Below are 27,070 nucleotides of genomic sequence, written 5' to 3' on the forward strand. Positions count from 1 at the left end.
GAAACAGAAAAAAGCAAATAAATCAATCTCCCTTACTAAAACTTCAAGGCACGTGGTATTGTATTAACTCTGTTGTTGTTGTATGCTGCTGAGTTAATTCCAACTGATAGCAACCCTATATGACAGAGAAACTGCCCAATAGGGTTTCTCAGGCTGTAATTTTTTGGGGAGCAGATCACCAGGTCTTTTCTCCTGTGGTGGGTTTGAAACACTGACCTTTCTGTTAGCAGTCGAGTGCTATATGATCAATAAACTACCTGGATGGATGGACGGACGGACGGACGGATGGATGGATGCATGGATGGATGGATGGATGATGCATGGATGGAGGGAGGGAGGGAGGGAGGGAGGGATGATGGAAGAATGATGGATTGATGACCATTTGACACAGTGTTGTACAACAATACAAGCGCCTTTCTTGCAATCAGAAAACCAGTTTTCTCATATTCTGTCTACTGAATTTTTTACTTTGATAAAAACACTTAAGTTCTGAGGGAGGTCTTATATATTTTTTCATCTATAAATGAGGATTTAGTGAATATCTGTTATTAGATAGCAGCCTTTACATTCTTTTGGTTGGAGGGAAATGTTCCACGGACCTTTCCCCAGCCTGATCTTCCATAAGAGAGAGAGAGAGAAAAGGAAGGAAAGAAAGATGTTTGATTCATTCAAATGTCTTTTTAATACAGCTTAAGTGTATAATGGAAAATGCAGTTAGAAGTTTCTCTGTATTTAGGCCAGAGACCCTGAGCCTTCTGGCCCTAGCCTTCTGTTTGGACCAGGCCCTGAGCCTTCTGGCCCTAGTGTGTTCGGGAGACCACACACCTGTGAGTGTGCAGTAAATAGACCTGGCCTGGAAACCAAAGGAGTCAGGTGCTCATTCATCTGCCTCCGCCACCAATTCATGATTTAACTTCCCCGGGTCCTGTCATCCTCAAAGGTCACTCTAAGAGGGAGAATATTATGCTCTACCATACAAGTTTGATGTGAGAATCAAGAGTAAAAGTACAACTTGTTGAATAAATGTATTAACAATTATGCAGTCCCATGAGAGACAAGGCCAAATTGTATTCTCTTCCAAAGACCCCACATTCCTGTTTGGAAGGGGCAAAACTTCTCCAGTGCTGGGTAAGGTATAGCTAGTGCTGGGATTCCCCCCATGTATCACAGGACATGAAATGAGTTCTCTAACCTTGAATTCCTGACGCTTCAACCCAGGAACCCTGATGCACCACTTATCTGATACTGAATGCCATTTGCAGAGGTTTCAAGGGATGGGGGCTCTGAGAACATAAGGTATTCCAGTTCATCAGGTCATTTCTGCATCCTGCATTGCTATGGACTTGTTTACCCAGGACTAGTTTAGGAGAGGAAACCCTGGTGGTGTAGTGGTTAAGAGCTATGGCTGCTAACCAAAAGGTCAGCAGTTCAAACCCACCAGGCGTTCCTTGGAAACCCTATGGGGCAGTTCTAGTCTGTCCTACAGGGTCACTATGAGTCAGAATCAACTCGACAGTAATAGGTTAGTCGTCAGGTTTTTCAGAAGCAGTAATATATCCTACCTACCCTTCAAGGCCCAGGTCAAAAGTCACCTCCTCCACAAAGCATTTTTCTTCCAGTGGGCAATCCTAACACATCTGCCTTGATGGAATTGTTGGTATTGTTGGTATTAGCAGATTGTAAACTTACAGAGTGCCCGGAATCCTGCCTTCTTTACTTTCTTATTTCCATCTGATTGGTGCTCACTAAAAGTCTGTTGAATGAGACACTGTGTTTTAGGCCAACGTTTCTCAAACTTATCTTTTATTAGTATCCACAGTGAGACTCAAGATCATACATATTTGTATAAATAAAACTGAAACCGAAGTTTTAGAAGGCAAGAGTTACCCTCCTGCAAGCAATGCATTCTGAGAATGTCTATATTGTTCTATTCTATTCCCATTCTTCAAATTGCTGTTTGAATCCACTTAATGGATTTCATGACTAATAGATCGTGACCCCCAGTTTGAAAAACAAGGCTCTAGTCAAAACATGCCCTTATTCCCTTTTTCTTATGTCTTTCCCTGTCAAAATGAAAAATAGATCTTCTACAAAAAGCAGATAAAAACCTTAAAAGTTCTTAACTGATTTAAATTTGGAAAAGGTCAATCCAAGCTCACTTGCCTAAAACCCAGGCCCCATCAAAGAAGGCACATGGTGGCCTTACTGGGTATGGGTGGGTCCGTCCACAAGGCCACTACTTCAGCCAACAGTGACAGGCTACTGTCTGTATCGTGTGTTATTGGTGTATTATACAGATATGGAGTCCCTGGTAGTGTACATAGTTAACACGCTTAACCACTAGCCAAAAGGCTGGAGGTTGGAGTCCATTCAGAGGTACCTCAGAAGAAGACCTGATGATCTACTTCCGAAAAACCAGTCACTGAAAACCCTGAGGAGCTCAGTTCTACTCTGACACATACGGGATCACCATGAGTTGAAACTGACTTAAGGGCAACTGGTTGTACATATATAGGACTGATAACTAAAAATGAAACTCATCATCTTGATTATACGCATTGTGGGTTTACAGATACTGCCAGGTTGCTATACCAAAAAGGTTTCACTAATATTGACATAAAGGAGCCCTGGTGGTGCAGTGGTTAAGTGCTTGGATGTAATCAAAAGGTCGGCAGTTCAAATCCATCAGCCGCTCCCGGGAGAAAGATGTGGCAGTCTGTTTCCATAACGATTCACAACTTGGAAACCCTACGGGGCAGTTCTACTGTGTCCTATAGGATTGCTATGAGTCGGAATCGACTCAATGGCGATGGGTTTGGTTTTTTGGTTTTAATATTGACATCCACCAACAGAGTAGGACAGGACCCAGTTTCCTCTCACACTCCCTGAAAATGATGTGATTGGTCTTTTCAAGTGAGCATGTCTCCCTTTTATACTCCTTGGGGACAGACACCAAGCCCCCACTGCACCCAGCACAGTCCCAAGCACAGAACAGGGCCTCAGCCACTCTGGGACAGAACAGTAGGTACAGCGCTAAGGAGGACCCACACATAGGACACTAGTGAAAGGGTGCTCCAACTGGGTGTTGAGTACAGAGCTTCCGTATGCTCTCCTAACACCCAAAAACCTGTTGCCATCAAGTCGATTCCGACTCATAGCGACCCTATAGGGCCGAGGAGAACTGCCCCATAGTGTCTCCATGGACCAGCTGGTGGACTCGAACTGCCAACCTTTCAGTTAGCAGCCAAGCTCTTAGGGCTTTAAAATGTATCCCTGTTGGGCTTAATTTACCTCAGGCTCTGAGGAGGCTTTCACAGTCTAAAAAACTGCTGCAAACCCCACCCACGAGGGGACAGCCACGTGACTCCATTTTCCTGCTTGTTTCTGAATCACTGTCTTATCTGTCTTCCTCTCCTTTTCCCTTAAAATAGTTGGCTTTACGGTTGTCTGTGCGCAGTCATATGATAAGCAGTGATAAAGAAAAATTTTTAAAGAGCCAAAAAGGGATAAGCAAGCAAGCAAAAAAAAAAAAAAAGACGTGTTCTCTTGTGGGAGGGGGTAGGCTTCTAAGACACCAGTTTCCTAGAAACAAAACCCACAGATCAATTTAAAATTTGCAGCCCCAACAATGAAAGAGTAAAACAGACTGTTGGCTAGGAAAACCCAAATGCTACCCAGTGTTATCAGGAATTTAGGCAGATAAGGTCTGGTGGGTTCTCGCTATTCCTTACTGCAAGATAACCTTTATACTCAATTTTCCCATTTGTATGGGAGTAAATGCCATTCCCCTCCCCAAATCCCAAAGCGGTTCATTATTATTACTTACATACATGCCACATGTCTCATTTCTCAGAGATACATGAAATGAATCTGAGAACCCAATGACGTAGGTAGAGCCAATAGGACTATTTCCATTTTACGGCGGAGGCAACCGAAGCTCAGAGAGGTGCAGTTCCTTCCCTAAGGTCACACAGCTCATGAGCAGTGAAGCTGAGTTGGTGAAGAATAAATAAGCCAACTGTGATGCAGCACTTTGTCAATATGGACTGGCCCATAAATGCTTAAAAGCTGGCAGCAAACACAAACTTGGCAAACCACAGCCATTTCCTATGTAACTCATTATAATGAGAACTACCATCTGTCCAAGGCCTGCCCCCAAGATGAAAAGCAAGCCCCAAGCCTCAGCGACCCCCTGGGTAGGTAGAATTAAGGCAAACAGACTCTTCAGCAACATAATCAGCTGCAACCCACATGATCCACGATTTATTTTTTACAACAGAATTCTGATAGTAATAATAATAATGCCAAGATTGTCTGCGTGCTTATCATGTGACAGTGCTTTGCTAAGCATTTCACATGCATTATATTGTTTATACCAAGTGAAACAGTTAGACAGATATCACTGACCTGCTTTTACGGATGAAGAAATGAAGGCTCAGAGGGGCTACACCATTTGTCACACAGCTGGCTCCGCAGTGGACCCAGGATGAGAACCCAGCCCCATCTAACCCCAAGTCCTTGCACTTAACTATGGTGCCACCTAGCAAAATGCGGTGGGTGGGCAGCATTCGTTTGTCACTTTTTACATTAAAAAAAAAAAAAGCCAATAATGCTGAAGTAGAAGATGAAACTCCTCCCTACGTGACCCTCTTGGGCAGCGAACACCTCAACAGGGGTAACCACTAACAGTTGAGAGCATCTTCCCTGGCTCTTTCCAGGCGTGTGTGCATGTGTGTGTGTGCACACGTATGTGTGTGTGTTTATAATTTTTTTAATACTACATACTACTCTTTCAGGTCTCTGGATGGTGCAAACAATTTATGCTCAACTACTAGCCTAAAGGTTGGCAGTTCGAACCCACCCAGGGGCACCATGGAAAAAAATCCTGGCCATCTGTTTCTGTAAAGATTACATCCAAGAAAACCCTACAGGGCGGTTCTACTCTGTAACACATGGGGAGGTTATGAGTGGCAGTCAACTCAACGGCAAGGGGTTTGGTTTAGATTACTGCGTCATGGAAGGAAGAACACACCATACATATCGAAAGCATATTATTGCTTCAGTAAATATTATTACAATGTAATATTAAGATTTATTCAGCCTACCAAACATTTCTTACACACCACAGAATATGTCAAGTGTTAAAACAAAAAAACCAAACCAGTCACCACCAAGTCAATTCTGACTCATAGCAATTGTACAGGACAGAGTACTGTCCTGTAATCTTTACAGAAGCAGACAGCCACATCTTTCTCCTACAGAGGGCGCTGCAGGGTTTGAACCGCTGACCTTTTGGTTAGCAGCCAAGCGCTTTAACCACTGTACCACCACAGATCTCTAGCACAAAAAAGCAAGAGATTTTACTCTCAAGGACCTTTTTTGTCTTTGCTAGAGAACAGGGAAAGTATCTGATCATCACCACAAGACATCAATAATTTTAAGTGGAGAGCACAAAGAGTCAATGTTAGAAGGGATTCCAAGGGCCAAAGAGCTGAAGCCTGAGAGTTCTGGGAATGAGCACCCAAGAAGGAAGGAGATTTGGAATGAGAGGTTAGAGTACTCCAGGAATGGGGACACGGGAGGTCAAGAGCACAAAGAAGGGAAAGAAAGAAGTTGTGTGTGGAGGACAGAAACAACACCCCATGGAGGAGGTTCCCAGCATGGAGGATGTGGGGGCCGCTTAGCAGAAAATGAGGTGGGGATGGATTTGGCCTGCAAACCACGCAGGGCCCTGAATGTCTGGCTGGAAAAATGAGGCTAGACTCCGTGGTGGTGACAACTGGTAGAAGGGAGGGGGGAAGGACAAATCTGAAATTCAAATTTAACCGAGCGTCTTGTATGGTATCCAATAAACAAGCTCTGGACACCTGAAAGAGGATGGGATGGTGTCATGCAGGAGTGAAGGAGACAGAGGGAGCCTGGGTGCTGAAGACAAACCTTTTTTAATCTACTTCAAGACAGGACGAGGGCGCTTCTGCAGAAGCTCACGGAGGCGATGCTTAAATGGACAAGGACTTTGGCCTATATCCTTCTCGCTTAATCCACAGGGCAACCCCACGACCTAGGAAGCCTGACTCTGACTCACCCCGTAAATGAGGAAACAAAAGCTTGAGGAGGTTAAGTGAATTTTTCTCAAAGTCACAAGGCTACAAGATAGAAGAACCCGACCTCCTGGGTGACTTCTAAAGAAGGCTGTGAAGGAAGAAAAGAACTTACTTGTTCAAATGGGAGAAGAAAAGACAAATCTCTCAGAACTGCTCTTAAAGAACGTCAGATGAGGTATCTGCTACATTTATTTTTGTTACTTAAAGGTAAATTATGTAAACTGAAATATGAACTCACAGACCAAGGGTCTTAACAAAAAATTAATAAGTAAGTGAATAGTTATTTATGAGTGTACAGTAATCTTTTCAAAAGGCTGGCTATTCTTTAACTCTTATTACCATTAACAAGTTGTCAAGTTGACTCCGACTCATGGTGACCTCATGTGTGTCAAAGTGGAACTGTGTTCCACGGAGTTTTCAATGGCTGATTTTTGGGGAAGGAGATAACCAGCCCTTTCTTCCAAGGCACCTCTGGGTGGACTCGAACCTCCGATATATCAGTTAACAGCTGTGCGCTTTAACTGTTTGCATGACCCAATGACTTCTAACTCTTGTTAAAACACCCGCTGTCATCGAGTCTATTCTAACTCATAGCGATCCTATAGGACAGAGTAGAACTCTGCCACAGGGTTTCTAAGGAGCTGCGGGTGGATTCAAACTGCAAACCTTTTAGTTAGCCGCTGAGCTCCTAACTACTATGCCACCGTCCTGGTCAAAAGCAAAGCCCTACTTTCTAAGTGGGGCACCTTTGTGCACTGCCCAAATTTGGGCTACGACAAGAGAGCAGCCGGTGTGACTGCATCAGAGGTTGGGTTTATATAAGAGACACATGGTAGGAAAATGAAGTCAGCTGCTTTGGCCCAGAGAAATGGGATGAGCACCTGGGCCACAGCAAGGCAGGCTGCAAAAAAAAAGCCTCAAACCTCAGTGACCACACTAGGACCACAAACTAATACAGGTAATGTTCAGGTCAAAAAGCAATGCTGTCTCTGCTCTCTAAAATACAAGAGGGAGCCATGTGTCAAGGATGCCTATTCACTGAGACCAAAGCCAGTCCAAGGGTAGGTAATCCATGCTCCCCTAAGTGCCCACCCCAGGTTCCCCTGAAGAAGGGCCAGGGGAATTCAACTCCTGTACCCTTGGAATTGGAATTCAGAAAACTCAATTCCTGTTGCCAGCTCATTTCAGAGACGGAAGGAAGTTGAAGCGGGAAAACGTTCTGCTTTGCAACTCCCGAGTTGGCATCAGTAGTAAAATTAGTAATTGTTGAACAAAATCTGCAGGCACAAGCACAATTTTGCCAGTATCTAATAATAAATATTAGTTGCAGATAGTATGTTGTTGTTGTTGTCAGGTGCCATCAAATCGGTTCTGACTCATAGCGACCCTACACACAACAGAATGAAACACTGCACGATCCTGCGCCATCCTTACAATCGTTGTTATGCTTGAGCTCATTGTTGCAGCCACTGTGTCAACCCACCTCGGTGAGGGTCTTCCTCTTTCCTGCTGACCCTGTACTCTGCCAGGCATGATGTCCTTCTCCAGGGACTGATCCCTCCTGACAACATGTCCAAAGTATGGAAGACGCAGTCTTGCCATCCTTGCTTCTAAGGAGCATTCTGGTTGGACTTCTTCTAAGACAGGTTTGTTCGTTCTTTCGGCAGTTCATGGTATATTCAGTATGCTTCACCAACACCACAATTCAAAGGCATCAACTCTTCTTCGGTCTTCCTTAATCATTGTCGAGCTTTCACATGCATATGATGCGATTGAAAATACCATGGCTTGGACAGGCGTACCTTAGTCTTCAGGGTCACATCTTTGCTCTTCAACACTTTGAAGAGGTCCTTTGCAGCAGATTTACCCAATGCAATGCGTCTTTTGATTTCTTGACTGCTGCTTCCATGGCTGTTGATTGTGGATCCAAGTAAAATGAAATCCTTGACTTCAATCTTTTCTCTGTTTCTCATGATGTTGTTCATTGGTCCAGTTGTGAGGATTTTTGTTTTCTTTATGTTGAGGTGTAATCCGTACTGAAGGCTGTGGTCTTTGATCCTCATTAGTAAGTGCGTCAAGTCCTCTTCACTTTCAGCAAGCAACGTTGTGTCATCTGCATAACGCAGGTTGTTAACGAGTCTTCCACCAATCCTGATGCCCCATTCTTCTTCATGTAGTCAGTCCAGCTTCTCGGATTATTTGTTCAGCATAAAGACTAAACAGGTATGGTGAAAGAACACAACCCTGACACACACCTTTCCTGACTTTAAACCAATCAGTACCCCCTTGTTCTGTCTGAACAACTGCCTCTTGATCTATGTAAAGGTTCCTCATGAGCACAATTAAGTGGTCTGGAATTCTCGTTCTTTGCGACGTTACCCATAGTTTGTTATGATCCACACAGTCGAACGCCTTTGCATAATCAATAAAACACAAGTAAACATCCTTCTGTTATTCTCTGCTTTCAGCCAGTATCCATCTGACATCAGCAAATGATATCCCTGGTTCCACGTCCTCTTCTGAAACCGGCCTGAATTTCTGGCAGTTCCCTGTCAATATACTGCTGTAGCCGTTTTTGAATGATCTTCAGCAAAATTTTGCTTGCGTCTGATATTAATGATATTGTTCTATAATTTCCACGTTCGGTTGGATCACCTTTCTTGGGAATAGGCATAAATATGGATCTCTTCCAATCAGTTGGCCAGGAAGCTGTCTTCCATATTTCTTGGCATAGAGGAGTGAGCACCTCCAGCGCTGCATCTGTTTGTTGAAACATCTCAATTGATATTCCATCAGTTCCTGGAGCCTTGTTTTTCGCCAGTGCCTTCAGAGCAGCTTGGACTTCTTCCTTCAGTACCATCGGTTCCTGATCATATGCCACCTTTTGAAATGGTTGAATATCGACTAATTCTTTTTGGTATAATGACTCTGTATGTTCCTTCCATCTTCTTTTGATGCTTCTTGCATCATTTAATATTCTCCCAATGGAATTCTTCACTATTGTAACTCGAGGCTTCAATTTTTTCTTCAGTTCTTTCAGCTTGAGAAATGCCGAGCGTGTTCTTCCCTTTTGGTTTTCCATCTCCAGCTTTTTGCACATGTCATTATAATACTTTGTCTTCTCGAGAGGCCCTTTGAAATCTTCTGTTCAGTTCTTCATCAATTCTTCCTTTTGCTTTAGCTGCTTGATGCTCAAGAGCAAGTTTCAGAGTCTCCTCTGACATTCACCTTGGTCTTTTCTTTCTTTCCTGTCTTTTCAGTGACCTCTTGCTTTCTTTATGGATGATGTCCTTGATGTCATTCCACAACTCGTCTGGTCTTCGGACACTAGTGTTCAATGTGTCAAATCTATTCTTGAGACAGTCTCTAAATTCAGGTGAGATATAACTCAAGGTCATATTTTGGCTCTCGTGGACTTGCTCTGATTTTCTTCAGTTTCAGCTTGAACTTGCATATGAGCAATTGATGGTCTGTTCCACAGTCGGCCCCTGGCCCTGTTCTGACCAATGATATTGAGCTTTTCCATCGTCTCTTTCCACAGATGTAGTCAATTTGATTTCTGTGTGTTCCATCTGGCGAGGTCCATGTGTATAAAAAAAAAAAAATAGTCGCCGTTTATGTTGGTGAAACAAGGTATTTGCAATGAAGAAGTTGTTTAAAAAAAAAAAAGAAGGTATTTGCAATGAAGAAGTCCTTAGTCTTGCAAAATTCTATCATTCAATCTCCGGCACTGTTTCTATCACCAAGGCCATAGTTTCCAACTACTGATCCTTCTTCTTTGTTTCCAACTTTAGCATTCCAATCACCAGTAATTATCAATGCATCTTGATTGCATGTTTGATCAATTTCAGACTGCAGCAGCTGATAAAAATCTTCTATTTCTTCATCTTTGGCCCTAGTGGTTGGTGAGTAAATTTGATTAATAGTCGTATTAACTGTATGGATATTATCCTATCACTGACAGCGTTGTACTTCAGAATAGATCTTGAAACATTCTTTTTGACAATGAATGCAACACCATTCCTCTTCGAGTTGTCATTCTCAGCATAGGAGACTACATGATTGTCTGATTCAAAATGGCCAATACCAGTCCATTTTAGCTCACTAATGCCTAGGATATCGATGTTTATGCATTCCATTTCATTTTTGACGATTTCCAATTTTCCTAGATTCATACTTCGTACATTCCAGGTTTTGATTAATAGATGTTTGCAGCTGTTTCTTCTCATTTTGAGTCGCGCCACATCAGCAAATGAAGGTCCCGAAAGCTCGACTCCATCCACGTCATTAAGGTCGACTCTACTTTGAGGAGGCAGCTCTTCCCCAGTCATCTTTTGAGTGCCTTCCAACCTGGGGGGCTCATCTTCCAGCACTATATCAGACAATGTTCCACTGCTATTCATAAGGTTTTCACCGGCTAATGCTTTTCAGAAGTAGACTGCCAGGTCCTTCTTCCTAGTCTGTCTTAGTCTGGAAGCTCAGCTGAAACCTGTCCTCCATGGGTGACCCTGCTGATATTTGAATACCAGTGGCATAGCTTCCAGCATCACAGCAACACACAAGCCCCCACAGTATGACAAACTGACAGACACGTGGGGGCAGGTAGTATAAGTGGTTAAGTGCTATGGCTGCTAACCAAAAGGCCAACAGTTCAAATCCACCAGGCACTCCTTGGAAACTCTATGGGGCAGTTCTACTCTGTCCTATAGGGTCGCTATGGGTCAGAATCGACTCGACGGCAGTGGGCTGACCACTTACTGGGGACTTTGACATGTTTCATCTACAAGATAGGTATTACCCCCATTTTACAGATGAGAAAACTGATCCAGATTGGTTAAATCCCCAATACTGTGCAGCCAGAAACTAATTAAACTAGAATTTAAACCCAAGATTGACTGATTCCAAAGCCCATACTATTTTTATTAGATCCATGTACTTGAAAAAGCCACCACCCAATTCCATGAAGGAGGATACAAAGCTATTCTCCATCTCTATCAGGCCTATTAAGAAACAAACAAAAGACAATTAATTGGGAATACAGCATGGAAGGTTGTGGTTAGCCCCAGGATAGATTTCCTTGATAAGCAAGAGTCCAATATATCATGACTGATTTTTTTCAACATTGTGTAAACCCAGCTCCAAGTAAAGCAATACATATTTGTTGAATCACTGGCTGGCTAGATGGCTGGCTAGCTGGATAGATTAATGAATGAATATCCATTCTATCCACTGTTCCCTTCTCCGGATAACTTTTTTTTTCTTTAATGAAGCAAGTACTTTTGGATCACATAACTAATCTGATTGGTCTGACTGCCTTCTGAACCCAAAATGCTAAAAACTGCTTGTCCAACATTTTACATGCTCTTTGCCCAATTTAGAAGGGTCCTCTTCCCTAGTCTATCCAGATCCCATAATCTTCAAGGCCTCAAATATTCCCATGAAGCCTTTGCCAACTACTAGAACCCCCATTATTCCCCTCCTCTGCTTTGAATTCCCACAGTTCTTTGAATTCGTTTAGTGTTTCATAAAAGGTGTTAATCTTGACTCCCCAAATGGCCCTCTTGGGGAAGGGCTATTTCTTCTTTTATCTAATTATATTGTGTTCTGCCAAATGTGTCCACAAAACACTAGTTGTATGTGATGTAATAATTTTTCACAGATAAGAGCATTCTATGATAAAATAAGTTTGGGAAATATCTGGTTAAACAGAGGTAGACGAGTCCCTTTACTATAGGACTTCTCAGAGTCTTTAATATATTAACGTGCGTTCGACCTCTTAACATCTCTCAACTACTAGATCCCAGAGACCTGAAAACAGCCAAAGCTCCTATTCTTGACAAGACACTCTGGCAAAAACTGGTCGATAACACGCTCCATCATTGCTGGTTGACTGGTGATTCTCTCTGCTGCCTAAAATGGCTTAGATAATCATTAGTCCGGAAGGTAGGGAGATGGATTCACAGACCCTGCATTCTAGAAATTCTGTTTGTTTGTTTTTTAGAATATCCTCTGAGTGACTCGATGGTACAGAGAGAGGGCTCCATTTAAGAAATAAGCTTATTTTTTGCAGGTCAGCCATAAATACCAAGTAAAGAAGCAAGCTATCGAAATAGCTTTGTGATTTCGATGGCAATAATGAAAGGATGAGGAAAGAAAAAAGGAGAAGCTGGCAGTTTTGCAGGGGAGACAAGATAGCTTCATGGAGAACAGTCAAGATATTAGGATGTGCTAGGCTGAGCACAGTCAAGGCCCCAAATGTAGAGTAAGGAGAGCTATGTCAGGACTGTTATTAACAAGCACCTTACTGAGCATCCAAACTCTGCTAACTCCTGTTTTCACAAATGTGGCATCTAAGGTCCAACACCATTGATTAACAGGAGCCACTTGACCCCTTGTCCAATAAATATCCCAGGGAAAGGAAAAAGGATGAGCCAATCCAAGCCTGAAGTGGTGAGGCCTAGGTGTCCGGAGGCTCTGAAGGGGTTGTGACGAGCTCTCCTTCTTAGTTGTTACTTTATCTACCATTATATTGATGTTAGAAACCCTGGGTGGTGCAAACTGTTAACACGCCCAGCTGTTAACCAAAAGAAGAGCACAATCTAAGTCAGTCTGATTAAAGAATGCTGTCTCTTTGAGGTTCTACGAGACAGACCACCCAAAGGCAGCCTTTCATTCAACCAATGAGTGAGTAGGTTCCAAGGACTTCCTGAGTGGCTGTGATGGAGAGCAGAGTGGGAGAGGGGAGAAGAGATACTTCTTGACCACAGGACATTTTCTTCGGGTTGGGAAAAAAGACTGACTCCCAACCAAACCAAACCCGTTGCCATCAAGTAGATTCTGACTCATAGCAACAGACACTTGGACTTGAACTGCCAGCCCTCTGGTTAGCAACCGTATCCCTAACCACTGTACCACAGGGCTCTGTAAACTAAAAAATAAGTACAGAGATAACATTTCAGGAGAACAAAAGCAATATCAAAGACTTTTTTTTCCTCAGTCATTAATTACAGATTTTGTCCACCATGATTTTTCTAAACTCTTCATGAACCTGATTACACTTTTACTCTGATCTACTTCTTGGGGTCAACATGTTTGTTTTACTTCTTGGGGTCAGGAGCTCAAAGAGTTTACTCCTTGCTGACAAATAAAGGTGTCTTTTCATTAGCTTAAAACTACTTTTCTCTGAGACTTCAAGGTGAGGTAGAGGCGCTGGGAGGGGTCAGGGAGGGGAGGCTCATTCCAGCACTTGGATTTGGTGACAGGCTCCTGTTTCCATTCTTCCCGTCTCAGGCACGATTCTTAAAGAGCTCAATCACATTGCCCCTGGAGTTTTAATTCTGTTTAGATGTTGGTGAGCTACAATGGCAACAGTATGTTCCTGTTCTCTCGGTTCCCCCAGCACAGTACAGACTTTTGGCCACTTCGTGTGGTTTCTCCCAGAAAACTAAATTTCAAGCAGGTGCAGCCCTGCTGATTAGCATTATAATAGACCGTAATTACTTAACAAGCCCATATATGCCCAGTGGAACTTGCAGAGAAATATAATGTTTTGCCAAGTGTAGCTTTTATTTATGTAAAATACTGCAGGCCTGCTCTGGAGTTCTTTTAGCCTCAGTGAAACTCCTGGAAGCTTTGTCTCGTAAGCTTCAATGAGCCCCCTGAGCTCAGGCCCCAGGATTGCAAATTTCATTTCTCGTTGCTGCCAACTACATAGGGTTTTGTATCTAAAATAAGGGGGGCGGGGGCAGGTCTTGTGATTACCTTAGGAGAATTTCAACTCGATTATAAACTCTGCAAACTGGCCACGGCACCTTGCACAGGCACCCTGCACCCGTGGGGGGCCAAAATTCCTACTTCTAGAAACTTCAGACTTGATTGCATCTAGTGCATCAAACAGAAGTAATAGAGCATTTTTTTTCTAAAAAGCGTCTTCAGGGATCTCATAGAGTTTTATAAAATAAAACATTGTTTTCTTCTCCTCCCTTCTTTCAGCTGCATAGCAGGATTCTTTCAGGAATTCATTCAATTGTTTACCACCCGGGCCTTCCCAACTGGATTTCATACTCCCTGGAGGCAAAAGCTACACCATACACAACTTTTGTTTTCTCAAACGCCCAATACCTACACGGTGCTAGATCACAGTAGGTGCTAGGGGAAGACATACTTGCTTAATTCACTTCATGCATTCATTCAACAATGTGGCAGGCATTGTGTGGGAAGCCAAGAATAGAGCGGGTGAGCAGACAAAAATTCCTGCATTCACAGAGCTTCTGTCTGGTGTTAGATAATAAACAAGATAAAGAAGAATATAAAGTACACGAGATAGAGATAAGAGCTAAGGAGCAAAAATAAACCAGGAAAGGAGCATAATAAGTGTCAAGGAAGAAGGTGAAATTTTAGACAGAATAGCCAGAAAAGGCCTTACTGAGAATGTAACGTTTGAGTCAAGACTTGAGCCCTGAGGCTCTCTGGGGAGGAAACTGTTTCAGTCATCTAGTGCTGCTATAACAGAAATACCACAAGTGGACGGCTTTACCAAACAGAAATTCATTTTCTCACAGTTTAAAAAATCCATTGCTGTGGAGTCAATTCCAATTCATGACAACCCCATAGGACAGAGTAGAATGGCCCCATAGGGTTTCCAGTCAGTGGCTGGTGGATTTGAACTGCTGACCTTTTGGTTATCAGCCAAGCTCTTAACCACTGCACCACCACGGCTCCTTTCATAGTTTAGGAGGCAAACTCAGGGTGCTGGCTCAAGGGGAAGGCTTTCTCTCTCTGTCATTGTGGAAAAAGTACCTTGTCTCTTCTGAGTATCTGCTCCTGGGTGATCTGCATGTCTTGGCATCTCTCTTCCCCCATCTCTGCTCTGCTTGCTTGTTTAATCTCTTTTATATCTCAAAAGAGATTGACTCAAAATACACCCTACACTAATCCTACCTCATTAACATAACAAAAACAACCCATTCCCAAATGGGATTATAGCCACAGGCATACCCACTGCTGTCCAGTGGATTCCAATTTATAGGCACAGGCGCAGAGGTTAGGAATTACAATACATATTTTTGGGAGGAGGTTAGGGGGAACACAATTCAATCCATAACGAGAATATTCTAGAAAGATGGACTAGCAAGTTCAAAAAGACTGAGGCAGAAGCATGGTGAGTATGTGTAAGACATGTCGGGTGTGCCAATATGGCTGAAGAGGCATGAACAAGGTGAAAAACAGGTGACAGGGTGATGCGTTTGAAGGGTCACAACAGCAGGCCTGACCATGTTAGGCCTTGTACGTTATGGCAGAGACTTAACTGTTTTACCTTTGAGGGGTTCGTAAGCAAAACGACATGATCTTATTTACGATATGCCTCTGGCTGCTGTGATAAGAACAGAATGAAGTTGGGGCAAGGTGGAACCAGTCAGGAGGTTGTTGAAACAATCCAGGTGTGAAACAACGGTGACTGGGGCCAGTCTGGTGTCAGCAGAGGTACTGAAAAGTATTCGGTTTGGAATCTATTTTGAAGGCAGACAACAGAGTCTGCTGCTGGATTAGATATGGGGGCTGTGAGAATGAGACGTGTCAACAGTGGTTTCTCAAGATTTTTGGCCTGAGCAATCAGAAGGATGAAGGTGCCATTTCTTGAGACAGTGAGAATTATGGGTGGCATATTGGGTAGGGGAGAAAATCAGGTGTACAATTCTGGACATATTGAGTTTGAATGTCCTGCGAGTGGACATGACAAGGACGCAGGAGCATGTACGAGTTCTGGGGTTCAAGGGCAAGTATGGGCTGGCATTAGGAATTCAGAGTCACCAGCATCGAAATGCACTGAAAGTCATGAAACTGGATGGAACTGGTTTAGTAATATCAAAATACCAGCTTTCAAATATCCCCTTTTCCAATTACTATCAGCTTTAATAAGTAATTAACCTTTGGCTCCAGTGGCCACAATTCCTAGACTTTCTGAAACAATGTTTCAAGTAATTGTATAATTTTCAAAAAGGCCATTTGTTAAAAGCATAACTAAATTTATTTTTAGGCTGTAAGACTTTCGTAAAAATACATTCACAAATCAGGGAGAAAAATATCTTTCACTGAACCATATGTTCGGATTTAGGGTTCTAAAACTATGAGCATGCACACATAACTCTTCAAATATTAATAAAATTGCTAATATGTACACATTGTGGCTAGGGTCTATGCTAGGAGATTTACGTAAATTCCCTTATGTTATCCTCACAACATCCTGAAATGGTAAAACTATTATAGTCCCATTGTCAAAAAAAACAGGTGCCATCAAGTCGATTCCGACTCATAACAACAAGAAGAGGATCCCTGGTGATACAGTGGTTAAAACACTTGGCTGCTAACCTTAACATCAGTGGGTCAAACCCAACAGCTGCTCTGTGGAAGAAAGATGTGGCAGTCTGCTTCCGTAAAGACTGCAGCTTTGGAAACTCTATGGGACAGTTGTCCTCTGTCCTACAGGGTTACTATGCGTCAGAGTGGCTTTAAGTCAACAGGTTTGGGTTTTCGGCATAGGACAGAATAGAATTGCCCCATAGGGTTTCCAACGCTATAATAGAGTCGCTATGAGTCAGAATCAACTGGACAGCAATGGGTTTGGTTTGGTTTGGTTTTCTATTTATAGGGGCAGACTCCCACATCTTTCTCCCGGGTTCCCAATTTACAGGTGAATAGGCTTACAGAGCTTAAGTCACAGGCCCAAAGTTACAGAGCTAGAAAAGTGGCAGAGGTGTCCTGTACTTAGAGTTCACTGATTCCAGGGCGAGGGGCCCACTGAGGCACTAGGGAACTGGGCATCTCAGGTATTTGCTAAGTCTGCCACTGGTCAAAGATACCAAGAAGACGCAACATGGCAGGCAAGGCTTGACTGCTCATGAGGGCCCCAGAGACTATGTCAGGCCCTCTGGGGCAAGAGCTAACCCTGAGGGTAGTGATCAAATAGCCAGGTACGTACCATGGGCGGCAATGTTTAATTAGATAGTAAGTATTACAGGAGTAGAAAAAAGGGAGAGATCTGTGTGAACCTCAGCTGTGGGGCCACAAAGTCTGGGTGTAGGCGCTGGCCTCGTTAGCTATTCCCAGTCCTGATCCTTTGCAGACCCTCTCACCTCACTCCATTTAAATGATGGTGCAGGTTCTCAGAGCTCTCTAAGGTTTACCTGCAAGTGTCTGGAAGACAGAGAAATGCCCTTGAGCAGCGTATACCAACCCCTGGTCAGCCCGCTGTCAGAATTAGGCTCAGCAGGGGTGGTGTTTAGCCCCTACAAATGTTCCCAGGTTCTACCTAGGGTGTCAGAATCCAAACCGCCAGCCCCCACTCACCTCCGTATATGCATTGTAAGAATCACCCCAAATGATTCTGGTAGGCCCAGAGCCTACCTTCTGAAGAGGGGAATGGGGTAGGAGGGAGTTATCTGCAAATGCTCTCCTTAAAAAAAAAAAAAAGGAAATAGGAAACACAAACACACCTAGCGTCCCATTCCTTGCCAAAGAGGACCTCCAGACTGAAGAAAAATATTTTGGAGACTCTGAAAAACTGGTCTTGCGTAACATTCAATCAACTGGGTAAAAACCCTCTCTAGCACCAGCCTCAGGCTATGTTTAGAGGATATAAGACGATAACTGTAGTAGTTAAACATTCCTTCAATGTTAGACCAGTTGAAGATGAGTCCTTTCCAACTCAGGCGGACCCCATGTGTGTCAATGCTGAACTGTGCTCCATAGAGTTTTCAATGGCTGATTTTTTGGAAGTAGATTTCCAGGCCTTTCTTCCATGGTGCCTCTAGGTAGGTTTGAACAGCCAACCTTTACGTCAGTAGTGGAGCCCTTAACTATTTCTGCTACCCAGGAACTTCAGTGTCCCCTCCCCCAATAAGCCCATTATTATTATAGGAAGGTACTTTTGCTATCATCCACTTTGGAAAGACGATGAAACAAAAACACAGAAAGGTTAAGAAGCTTACTTGGGGTCACAAAACTGGTAGGGGCAGAGACAGGATTCAAACTCCAAGCAACTGGGCCCCAAAGCTATGTCCTTAACGGCTCTGCTGAGACCCATTGCCATCGAGTCAATTCCGACTCATAGAAATCCTATAAACCAAAACCCAAACCTATTGTCTTGGAGTCAATTCCAACAGTAGAACTGCCCCATAGAGTTTCCAAGGAGCGCCTAGTAGATTTGAACTGTCAACCTTTTGGTTAGCAGCTATAGCACTTAACCACTACGCCACCAGCGTTTCCAAAAATCCTATAGGACAAAGCAAAACTCCCCCGTAGGGTTTCCAAGCCTGTAAATCTTCACAGAAGCAGACTGCCACTTCTTTCCCCCGCAGAGCTGTTGGTGGGTTCAAACCACCAACCTTTCGGTTAGTAGCCGAGGACTCAACTACTGTGCCACCAGGGCTCCTTGGCCCTGCTGAATCACCTTTCAAAAGACGACATTCTGCTATTACCACTGTGTTACAAGCTTCTTCTACAGGATGAAGCAAGGGAGTGATACAAACCAAAGATCTCTTTAGAAGTAGTGGAGGAGGAGCAAGAAGGGGCTGAGTTCAGTATATAGACTACTGAGGAAGCGCAGTTAAGAATTTGGCCACTAATCAAAAAGCCTGCAGTTTGAATCCACCAGGTGTTCCCTGGAAACCCTATGAGGCGGTTCTACTTTGTCCTATAGGGTTGCTATGAGTCGGAACCAAGTGGATGGCAATGGGTTTGGTTGTTTGTTTGTTTTACAGGGCAAAATCGAGCTGTAACCTGCATGCCAGCCCTCCGCCTGCTCTGTTCTCCCCATGTGACCTAAATGCCAACGCAACTCCATCCAATATTTTCAGCCTCTGGTTCTAACATAAATCCCAATATTTCTACTTTATGCAATTAGCCTTATAAATCTCGCTTTAAGGATTTTAAAGGACCACAGTCATTACTATAAAATTTCAGGATATTCTATATCCTAAAGCTTGATACATTAATTATCTGGCCTCCCCCCCACACCCCGAGTTTCTATTCTATCCCAGTGTTCCGCAAAGCACGGTCTGATCAGAATCATGCGGACAGCTTGTGAAAATGTGGATTTCTAACACTAACCCCGAACCCCAGAATTAAAAGCTCTGAAGGACCTAAGGGTCTGTATTTTTAACACCTTCCCCTAGGGATTCTTGGAAAACCCAGCTATCGCGATGTTATCTAATGGGATTCGCTTCAAGCCCAAGCGAAATCTCTGCGCTCTGTAACGAGCTTTCTCGAAAGCAACTCCCTTGTCATCACAACTGAGACGTCTCTCATCTGGAGAATGACTATCTCAGGAAGGCTTTTAAACATTCTATAATCTAGCTCAGCTTTCTAAACTTTCTCCTCCTCCAGAGTTTCCAAAGTGTGGCCCCCATATCACTCATGATTTTAAGAGGTACCTGGGACAAACTTCTTTTCTGTTTCAGAGGCTGTATGCTTATTTTAATGCCAATGAAGGCCGATTATAACTACGAGATCTGAACCCATGGTTTCATGAATACTGGGGCTCAAGAGGAGAGTAAGTGGAAACATAAAAAGAGTAATTTTTAAAAAAAAATATTAAATAAATGATAGCACAGTGGTACACAGATAAAAGTCCACACAGATACAGCAGAGGCTTAAATTGGGGAAACCTTGTCCTGGTCCTTCCTAAGGGGTACCTTCAGTTTCAGCTCTGCTTGTCCATTCTCTAACCCCAACCACAGGCTTTCTCTACCTTTATTCTGGCTCTGTTCATGCCTAGAATGTTGCTTCCTCTTCTCAATAACTGGAGCCTTGGTGGCGCAATGGTTAAGAGCTTGGCTGCTAACCAAAAACATCAGCAGTTCGAATCCACCAGCCGCTCCGTGCTCACTATGAGTCGGAATCAACTGGATGGCAACATTTTTTTTTCCTTTTTCCAGATAACTATTTAAATATTACCCAACATTTCAAGCCCAGTTGAGGTCTTGCCTCCTCGCTGGTACTCTTCTGGATTCCTCCTAGTCTCCCAGCATACTCCCTTTCTGAATACTTTTAACATACTGATGGTACCACTTATTTGGAATCGATTTGCTACTTAAATGTTTATATGCGTCTGCTGAGTGTCATTTCCTAGTGAAATGGAAGCGCCCTGGGATCAGTGCAGGGCCTCTTTTCCTCTGATTACCTACAGCCCTAAGCCTCTCTGGTTGGATCTGAGCACTCAGTGAAGACCTGTGGATTCAACATGGAGTTGGGTTACAGATCCCGTAGCCACGAGAGGAGCGGCTGTTTCATGCCTTTCCCAGCTCGGAGCTTCAGGCCAGAGCTCTTAACCACACCTGAGAAAGGATGGATCTTCACCACTACCAAGTAAGGAGCACAGAGGCGTGAGCTCCGGAAATTCTACCCATAGGTGTGATTTTGGGGTGAACCCCGGCTGGTGAAAAGGGGAAAAGTGACCTTAGTCAGTCCAGTTGCAACTTCTGGGCCACTCACTTCTGCTGATGCATCCCTTTCTTCAGTCTTGAGATGCCAGAGTGGCTACAACATCCTCTAGTGAAAAGAATGTTGGATGAGCGGTCAGGACCAGCTCCACTACTTGCCTTTGGGCTTCTCTGTATCTCAAATTTTTCAATCCGTCTGATACCTGTCATACCTAAGTCACACTTATTATAAGGCAGTTCGGCTGCTAACCAAAAAAGGTCGGCAGTTAGAATCCACTGGCTGCTCCTTGGAAACCCTGTGGGGCAGTTCTACTCTGTCCTAGAGGGTCACTATGAGTCAGAATCAACTCAACAGCAGTGGGTTTGGTATTTTTGTTTTTTAAATAAGGCAAAAGAGATAATGATTTTGAAAGACAATAAAAACATCACAAAAACGGCCCATAAATCTACAGGAGGAGCAGAGTGGGAGGCCAAAGAGGCTCTGTTCTCCACTGGGCAGGTGGTGGACAATAGGAGGTACAGGCCTTCCTTCCAACCCCCCTTTGCTTGTCATGTGGCTATGGGTACCCACCTAGCTTCTCTGGGACCCAATTTCCTTATCTCTTAAACTTGCCTCTGGACTACTGGTCTAGGACCAAGTCCAACAGGAAATTTCGGAACCTTAAATGATGGTAGCCAAGCACGCAGTACCCACTGCAAACTTCAATAAAAGTGCTGAAGAGTGGGCATAGTGCCCTGGTCCACCCGGGGTTTGGGTGGGCCACAGTGAATCATCACCAGACACTGGGACACTCTCCCGCCAACCAAGATCTACTGTAGGAATAAAAGCAGACCTGCGCTCATCCTCTCTGCTCCCAGCCTGCTGCCCAAGCCCCTGCGTCTGCAAGTACAGCAGAAGGCCCCGTGTCCTTACTCCCAGAGTTACAGGTTTTCCTTCTTGCACTTATTCTATGAAAAACAAAATAAAACAAACAAAAAGGAATAAAAGTTCAAAATCACAGGTTTTTAGTATTAAGGTCTGGCTCTGAAATTAGTTATCCCTTCTGCTCCCCATCAGATAGGTACAGCTTATAAGAATAAAGGACTTTAAAGGCCATGTGTTTAAAAAAAAAAAAAAAAACGGGGAATGTGTGCAAACCCTGGTGGGAGGAAGGAGGGGAGGTGAGGGCCACTGTGAAATGGAGTGCAATGCCACTGTGTTCTTTGGGATTCCATAAAGGTCTGCCTGCTTCCCGAAGTGGAAGGCACAATTCTTTTAGGGATGTACCCATGTGGCTTGTTGGGGCTTCCTGGTTAAGCACTGTAACCATGGTTTCAGGCAAGTACATACATTACATCCCTGATATAGAGAGACTAGCCTTTTCCTATTTTCTCCTAAATCTCTATCTCCTTGAAAAAAAATGTTAAGGTCTTATGCCAAAGGTGATTCGTGTGCAGCCTCTGGCACCTGGGACATTGATGGGAGGATGAAAGTTTTGGGGTTTTTTTGTTTTGTTTTGTTTCCTTAATTAGAAGCGGATTCCTCTACATCTCCCCTTTAGGATCCTTTATCTCTCTGTAGAAGCCAAAGGACCCTGGAAACATGCACACCCATAGCCACATCTGCTCGTCACAGAAACAAGCAAGAAACCTGCAAGTAACAGCAAATCCATTTCTGAATTTAACACCTTCCCTCCAAGAAAAGCTAAAACTAGCTTGCTTCTCCCTGCTTCTCCAGGGTGCCAAGGCTGACGGCATTTGGCTGATAGTACGTTGACAGAGGCCTGTTTCCAATTCCTAATATTTTGACAAGGTAATCAATTAACTCAGTCTCAGGCTTAGGATAATATCTCATTGCACGTGATCTTGAAAATCAATACAGGGCAATAGTATAACTCTAAATAAGATTCATCCTACTGACTTCCAATGACCCACAAGCAAAACCATTTTTAAAATACATCATTCATTCTGGATGGATGGGAAACGAACTCGGCTGATGTTTCAGGGACCCTCGAGGGGACATCCCGGAGAACACATTTTTCTTCCTGTATGTCAGAAGATGAGCCAACTGCTATGCAGTAGAATAGAAACAAGCAAGCTTCCTCCCCGGAGAAAAAAATAAAGCAGCTCCTTACTCGGCTACGCAGGACAAAGCCAGGACGTGCAAGAAGCCTTCAGCCTAAGGCTCCACGTGCCTCTCCAAGGACGCAGGGACCCACCCACACACAATCACACCCCGCCAGCCCACCGCGCGCCTACGTAAAGCGCGGGGTCCTGGACCAGCCGATCCTTCAGCACCAACGAGCCCGGGCTCTCCCAGCTCGTGAGACCCCTGCAGCATCCAACGGGAGGGGGCGGAGGGGGCAAAGGGCAGTATCCTCTTTGCAAGTCTCAGTTTCCTTGCCCCAATACCTACTTCTTCCCAACTACGAGGTGGAGTGTGCCTCACCAGGGAAACAGACTTACATACATACACACTCATACCCCAGGCGGCATTAAATCCCCGTGCCCCACGACCAAAGGCAAGGCCAGCGCTTCTTCTACCGGGATCCCACAGCCGGGATCTCACACCCTGGGCTCCTGGCCAGGAGGCACTCCGACTCACCCAGTCCTCGAAGTGGCGGCTCCCGTTCTGCAGCAGCTCCTCGAACTGGATGGTGCAGTTGGCCACGAAGTCGTCGTAGCCAATGGGGGCATCGTGGAAGACGGCCAGCTCGATTTTGCGCCCATTGCACACGTCGGTGACAAACTCGTCGTGCCAGGCCGGGCTGTTGGTCTTCTGCTTGGTGGCCGTTTGGCCGATGCGCGAGTCGTCCACGTTGAGGGCGATGTAGGGGTCCAGAAGGAAAGTCTGCGGCCGGGGTCCCACCGCATGGCGCAGCGACCAAGCTGTGGGCTTCAAGCTCACAGCCTCGCAGATTTTAATTTTAAGAAGGCCATTGAACACTACCATGGTCGGGGCGGGGAGTGGGGCCGGGGTCACTCCGTCTGCCCCGAGGGCAGGAATGAAGAACCGCCCGCCCGGCTCTCCAAGGCAGCGGGACCCCTGGGTCCCCTCTTGCCCCACCCCACGCACTCCCTACACCTTGTAGTGTTGCGCCCTGGCGCGGGCGATTCTCAGTGAGTGCATGTATTTATTTCCTCGCCCGGCTCCTAACGGAAAACAGGGAGGGGGGGAGAGCTGTGGGACGTCCGTGTTTGGTGCAAGTCTCTCCCCCCCTACCACCAGCAGCACCTCCAGAAGAGAAGGAGACTAGCTGTCCGCGCCGCTGCAAGCCGCCGGGGCTGCCTCCGCCTGGCTGGCTCTCTGGGTCCGCGCTGCGGGAAGCGGGCGCCGCGCCCGGCGCTTACCTACCTTTCCGAAACATAATCCCCGGGAAATTTCGACTCCCGGAAGGGGGGTGCACGGTGGGATGGGGCGGAGATGAGAACCGGGGGCGCAGAATTCAACCCGGATCCTCTTCGCACACCCAGAGCCTGCCTCTGACCGCGCGGGGCGGGGGATGGACCAAGGGATGTTCAGTCTATCCGGAGGGATGCATGTCGAGAGGAAACGGTCCTCCACGGAGACAAATTTTTAAAAATCCACAAGCCGCACGCCTGGCCCCGCCGCCGCCTCCACGGCGAGGCAGCGCCGCGCCGCAGTCGGCGATCGGGAGGCGCCAAGAGCTCGGAATCTCACATCCGCGCGGGCTGGGGAGCCGGGGTGGCCGCCGCTCGGGCTCCGGGCGCAGGCCGGCACCGGGCGGTGCGCAGCGCGGCGGCGGGGCCGGGACTGCGACTCGGCGCGGCCCCACCTCCGCGGCGCCGGCGCCCGCCCGCTGCGCTGCCCGCGTCCCGGCTCTCCGCTCCCGCTCGCTTGCCGCCCGCTGCCCGCCCGCCGCTCTCCCCCTCAGGCTTCTCCCTCGGTCGGTGTGTGAGCGAGTCTCCCTCCCTCCCTCTAATGCAGGAAATGCGCAAAAGACGTCAGTGTGTGTGTGTGTGTGCGTGTGTGTGTGTATGTGTGTGTATGTGTGTGTGTATGTGTGTGAGTGCGCGCGCGCGCGCGCGCGGGTGCGCGCGGCAGTGTTTAGGGAAATAGAAAGTTTTGCCGGTTGGGGGAGCAATACGGGAAAAGTGAGCCAAGGAGAGAACTGCAAAGAGCGGACGAGCCTGCCCGGGTCGCGGCGGCTGAAGCGGGGAGCAGGGCCGAGACTCAGCGCGGGACCCCGGGAGTGGTGGGCTTGGGGACGGGAGCGAGCGCGGCGGATGTCAGATGCGATCTTGGAGGCGAGCGGGCCGCGCATCTCACGCGGTCTCCAGGGCCAAGCCTGCCTTCTGGAGTTTGGGGCGGGGGAGCCGGGCCGAGGGAAGCGAGGGTCTTGTTTGCCGATAAGACTCGGGCACCTCCCCCAGCTCCACCCCCCAGCCGGGCAGTGGCCTGCGACAGCAGCCCAAGGAGTATCGGTCTGTCTGTCACTCTGTACGCGGACGCTCTGCTCCGCGGTGCTGGGGGAGAGAGGGGCGCGCTAGGTTTGGTGTGTTTCTAAAAATGAATTATTTCTTTTCTTTTTTTTGGAGGGGGAAGCGTTCTCCACTGTGGGATTGTCCTGGTCTCGGATTGCAAGAACTTGTTGACAAATGAAAACTCGGTGGAACCCGGGTTTGGTTTGTGTGTTTGCGTGTGTTCTTTACGAAGTGACTCTTCATATTGACACAGGACCTTGTCTGTGGCCTTTGGGGGGCATCGGCTTTGACCAGCGCGCTGACCGCGGCCGTCCTGGCGGCGGAAAACGGGGCGCGCCCTCCGGGAGGAGAGAGGCTGTGTCCATGCTAATTTCCTCCGTAACCTTTAAACTCTCGCTGGGAGCCGCGGCGGCGGCTGGTCACGTGAGGCGAGCCCTGGGCCGCGGGAGAAGAATGTCCTCCGCGGGGATCCAGGACAGCGAAGGCGGCCGGGAGAGGGACGGCCCCGCTCGGAGGACGGGAACCTGGGAGGGCGGAGGCCAAGAGGCGTGGCCCTGGCTGGAGCCCTGGTCAGGACTGCCCCGAGGAGAGGTCGTATCCACAACCTGAGTGCAGGGTGTTGTGCAAATGGAGAAAGAAAACCTCCGCCCTCTCGCGTCTGCCGGGTCTAGTCAGGGGGTTTGTATCCTGGTAATTGTGGTAAACCGAGTGTTTATCTGCCGGGTCTGGTGAGACTAGATCAAAAGTTAAAACCCACCCCCCAATCACTTTTTCTGGGTGGAAAAGCTTACCATTGCCTGTTTAAAGGCTTAAAAGAGAGGCAGGAGGCATTCTAGAACAACAGGATATCACACTCACCACACAAATCAGAGAAGTCCCAAGGCGATTGTGGGAGATCCTCTTGGGTGGTGCAAGGCTGGTGGAGTCGCGGCCCTCGGGGAGCTTACGAGTTATTTCCAGCAGCCCGCCATTGGGCAGCTGGGTAGAGGTGGTGCTGAAACGCAGCGTTAGAAACAATTGAGATTGTTCACATGTCAAAAGTCAGAATGTAGAAGTTACGCCTTACAGGGGCACCCCCACAGCCGTGGTTACTATATTTTAAAAATTTGTCAGTTTGGCTAAGTACAAGTGGGCTATCTCGTTGCTGTTTAATTTTTATTTATTTGACCACTGGGACGTTTTCCTCCTAAGGTTACTTAATTCCACAATTCAATTATTTTTATTAAACTTTTTTCCCCTCGTGGCGCATGACTCCAAGGAGGAGCTGAAAGGCAATGGCAAATGGGGCTTGAGATTCTGAAAATAAATTTAGAAGTCGGACCAGAACTAGAGACTGAGGTAAGGCACTTAACCTGGGCAAAAACTGAGGGGTGCCAATAAACCCAGTAATCAAGATAAATAATATTTCAGTGCAAGATCTAAAAAAGAAATACAGTTAATGTAAAAATTCAGAATGAACAAAATCCACATTTTAAATATTGCGTTAAAATATTCTTTACTTGATTACTGAGTTATTATTTTTTTTTTTTGCCACCCCTTAAATTTTCTACCTGAAGCCAGTCCTTTGCTTGCTTCACCCCGGCCCCAGCCCTGTTGGGAAGTCTAGAAAGACAATGATTTCATAAAGTTAGGGATCCTTAACAAATGTTTCACACCTCTCTACACTTGTTCCGAATGGGCCCTATCTTCTCATGCAAGCAGAAGTACACAGGATTGGAAACCACTGACCAGAATCCCTTGTCTTTGGTGTGTCAAACAGGAAATAAGGTTAGAATTAAGAGCGTGCTGACAAATCCCCCCAGGCGAGACCCCCAAATATATTAAATATGGTCTGTTGCCTTCTCAGTGACTAAGCATTCTTAAAACAGATAACCTACAAATTTCCAACACCATTTCCTTGTGTCCTGGGTAAGACAACATCAGACGCAAAGAATACCCTTTCGATTACAGTTCTTTCTGTTTTCACGGGGAGGTTAGCGGATTAAAACACTTCACCAAACAAAATGTCTGTGTTGTATTGGATGAACGTTTGAATAAAACACTTCTGCCCTTATAACATCTTTATTTCTAAACAAATCTCTCACCTTCCTACTTTCAAACTTT

The 27,070-nt window shown here is 45.8% G+C and overlaps 1 protein-coding gene and 1 long non-coding RNA gene across 2 annotated transcripts in view; one reads left to right on the forward strand and one right to left on the reverse strand.

Moving 5' to 3' along the window:
• Positions 1-24,207, reverse strand: part of PRKCE (protein kinase C epsilon) — a 628,435-nt gene extending 604,228 nt beyond the window's left edge. The window contains exon 1 of the mRNA XM_064277139.1: positions 23,127-24,207. Within this exon, the coding sequence (XP_064133209.1) occupies positions 23,127-23,474 (348 nt within the window). The 5' untranslated portion in view covers positions 23,475-24,207. The remainder of the gene's footprint in view (positions 1-23,126) is intronic.
• Positions 24,208-24,422: 215 nt separating this feature from the next.
• Positions 24,423-25,163, forward strand: LOC135228698 (uncharacterized). The gene is made up of 2 exons (XR_010319477.1): positions 24,423-24,967; positions 25,082-25,163. It is a non-coding gene; the product is annotated as an uncharacterized LOC135228698 (long non-coding RNA).
• The last annotated feature ends 1,907 nt before the right edge of the window (positions 25,164-27,070 follow it).

Source organism: Loxodonta africana, chromosome 26 (assembly GCF_030014295.1).
Source record: "Loxodonta africana isolate mLoxAfr1 chromosome 26, mLoxAfr1.hap2, whole genome shotgun sequence".
NCBI classification, from domain to species: Eukaryota; Metazoa; Chordata; class Mammalia; order Proboscidea; family Elephantidae; genus Loxodonta; species Loxodonta africana.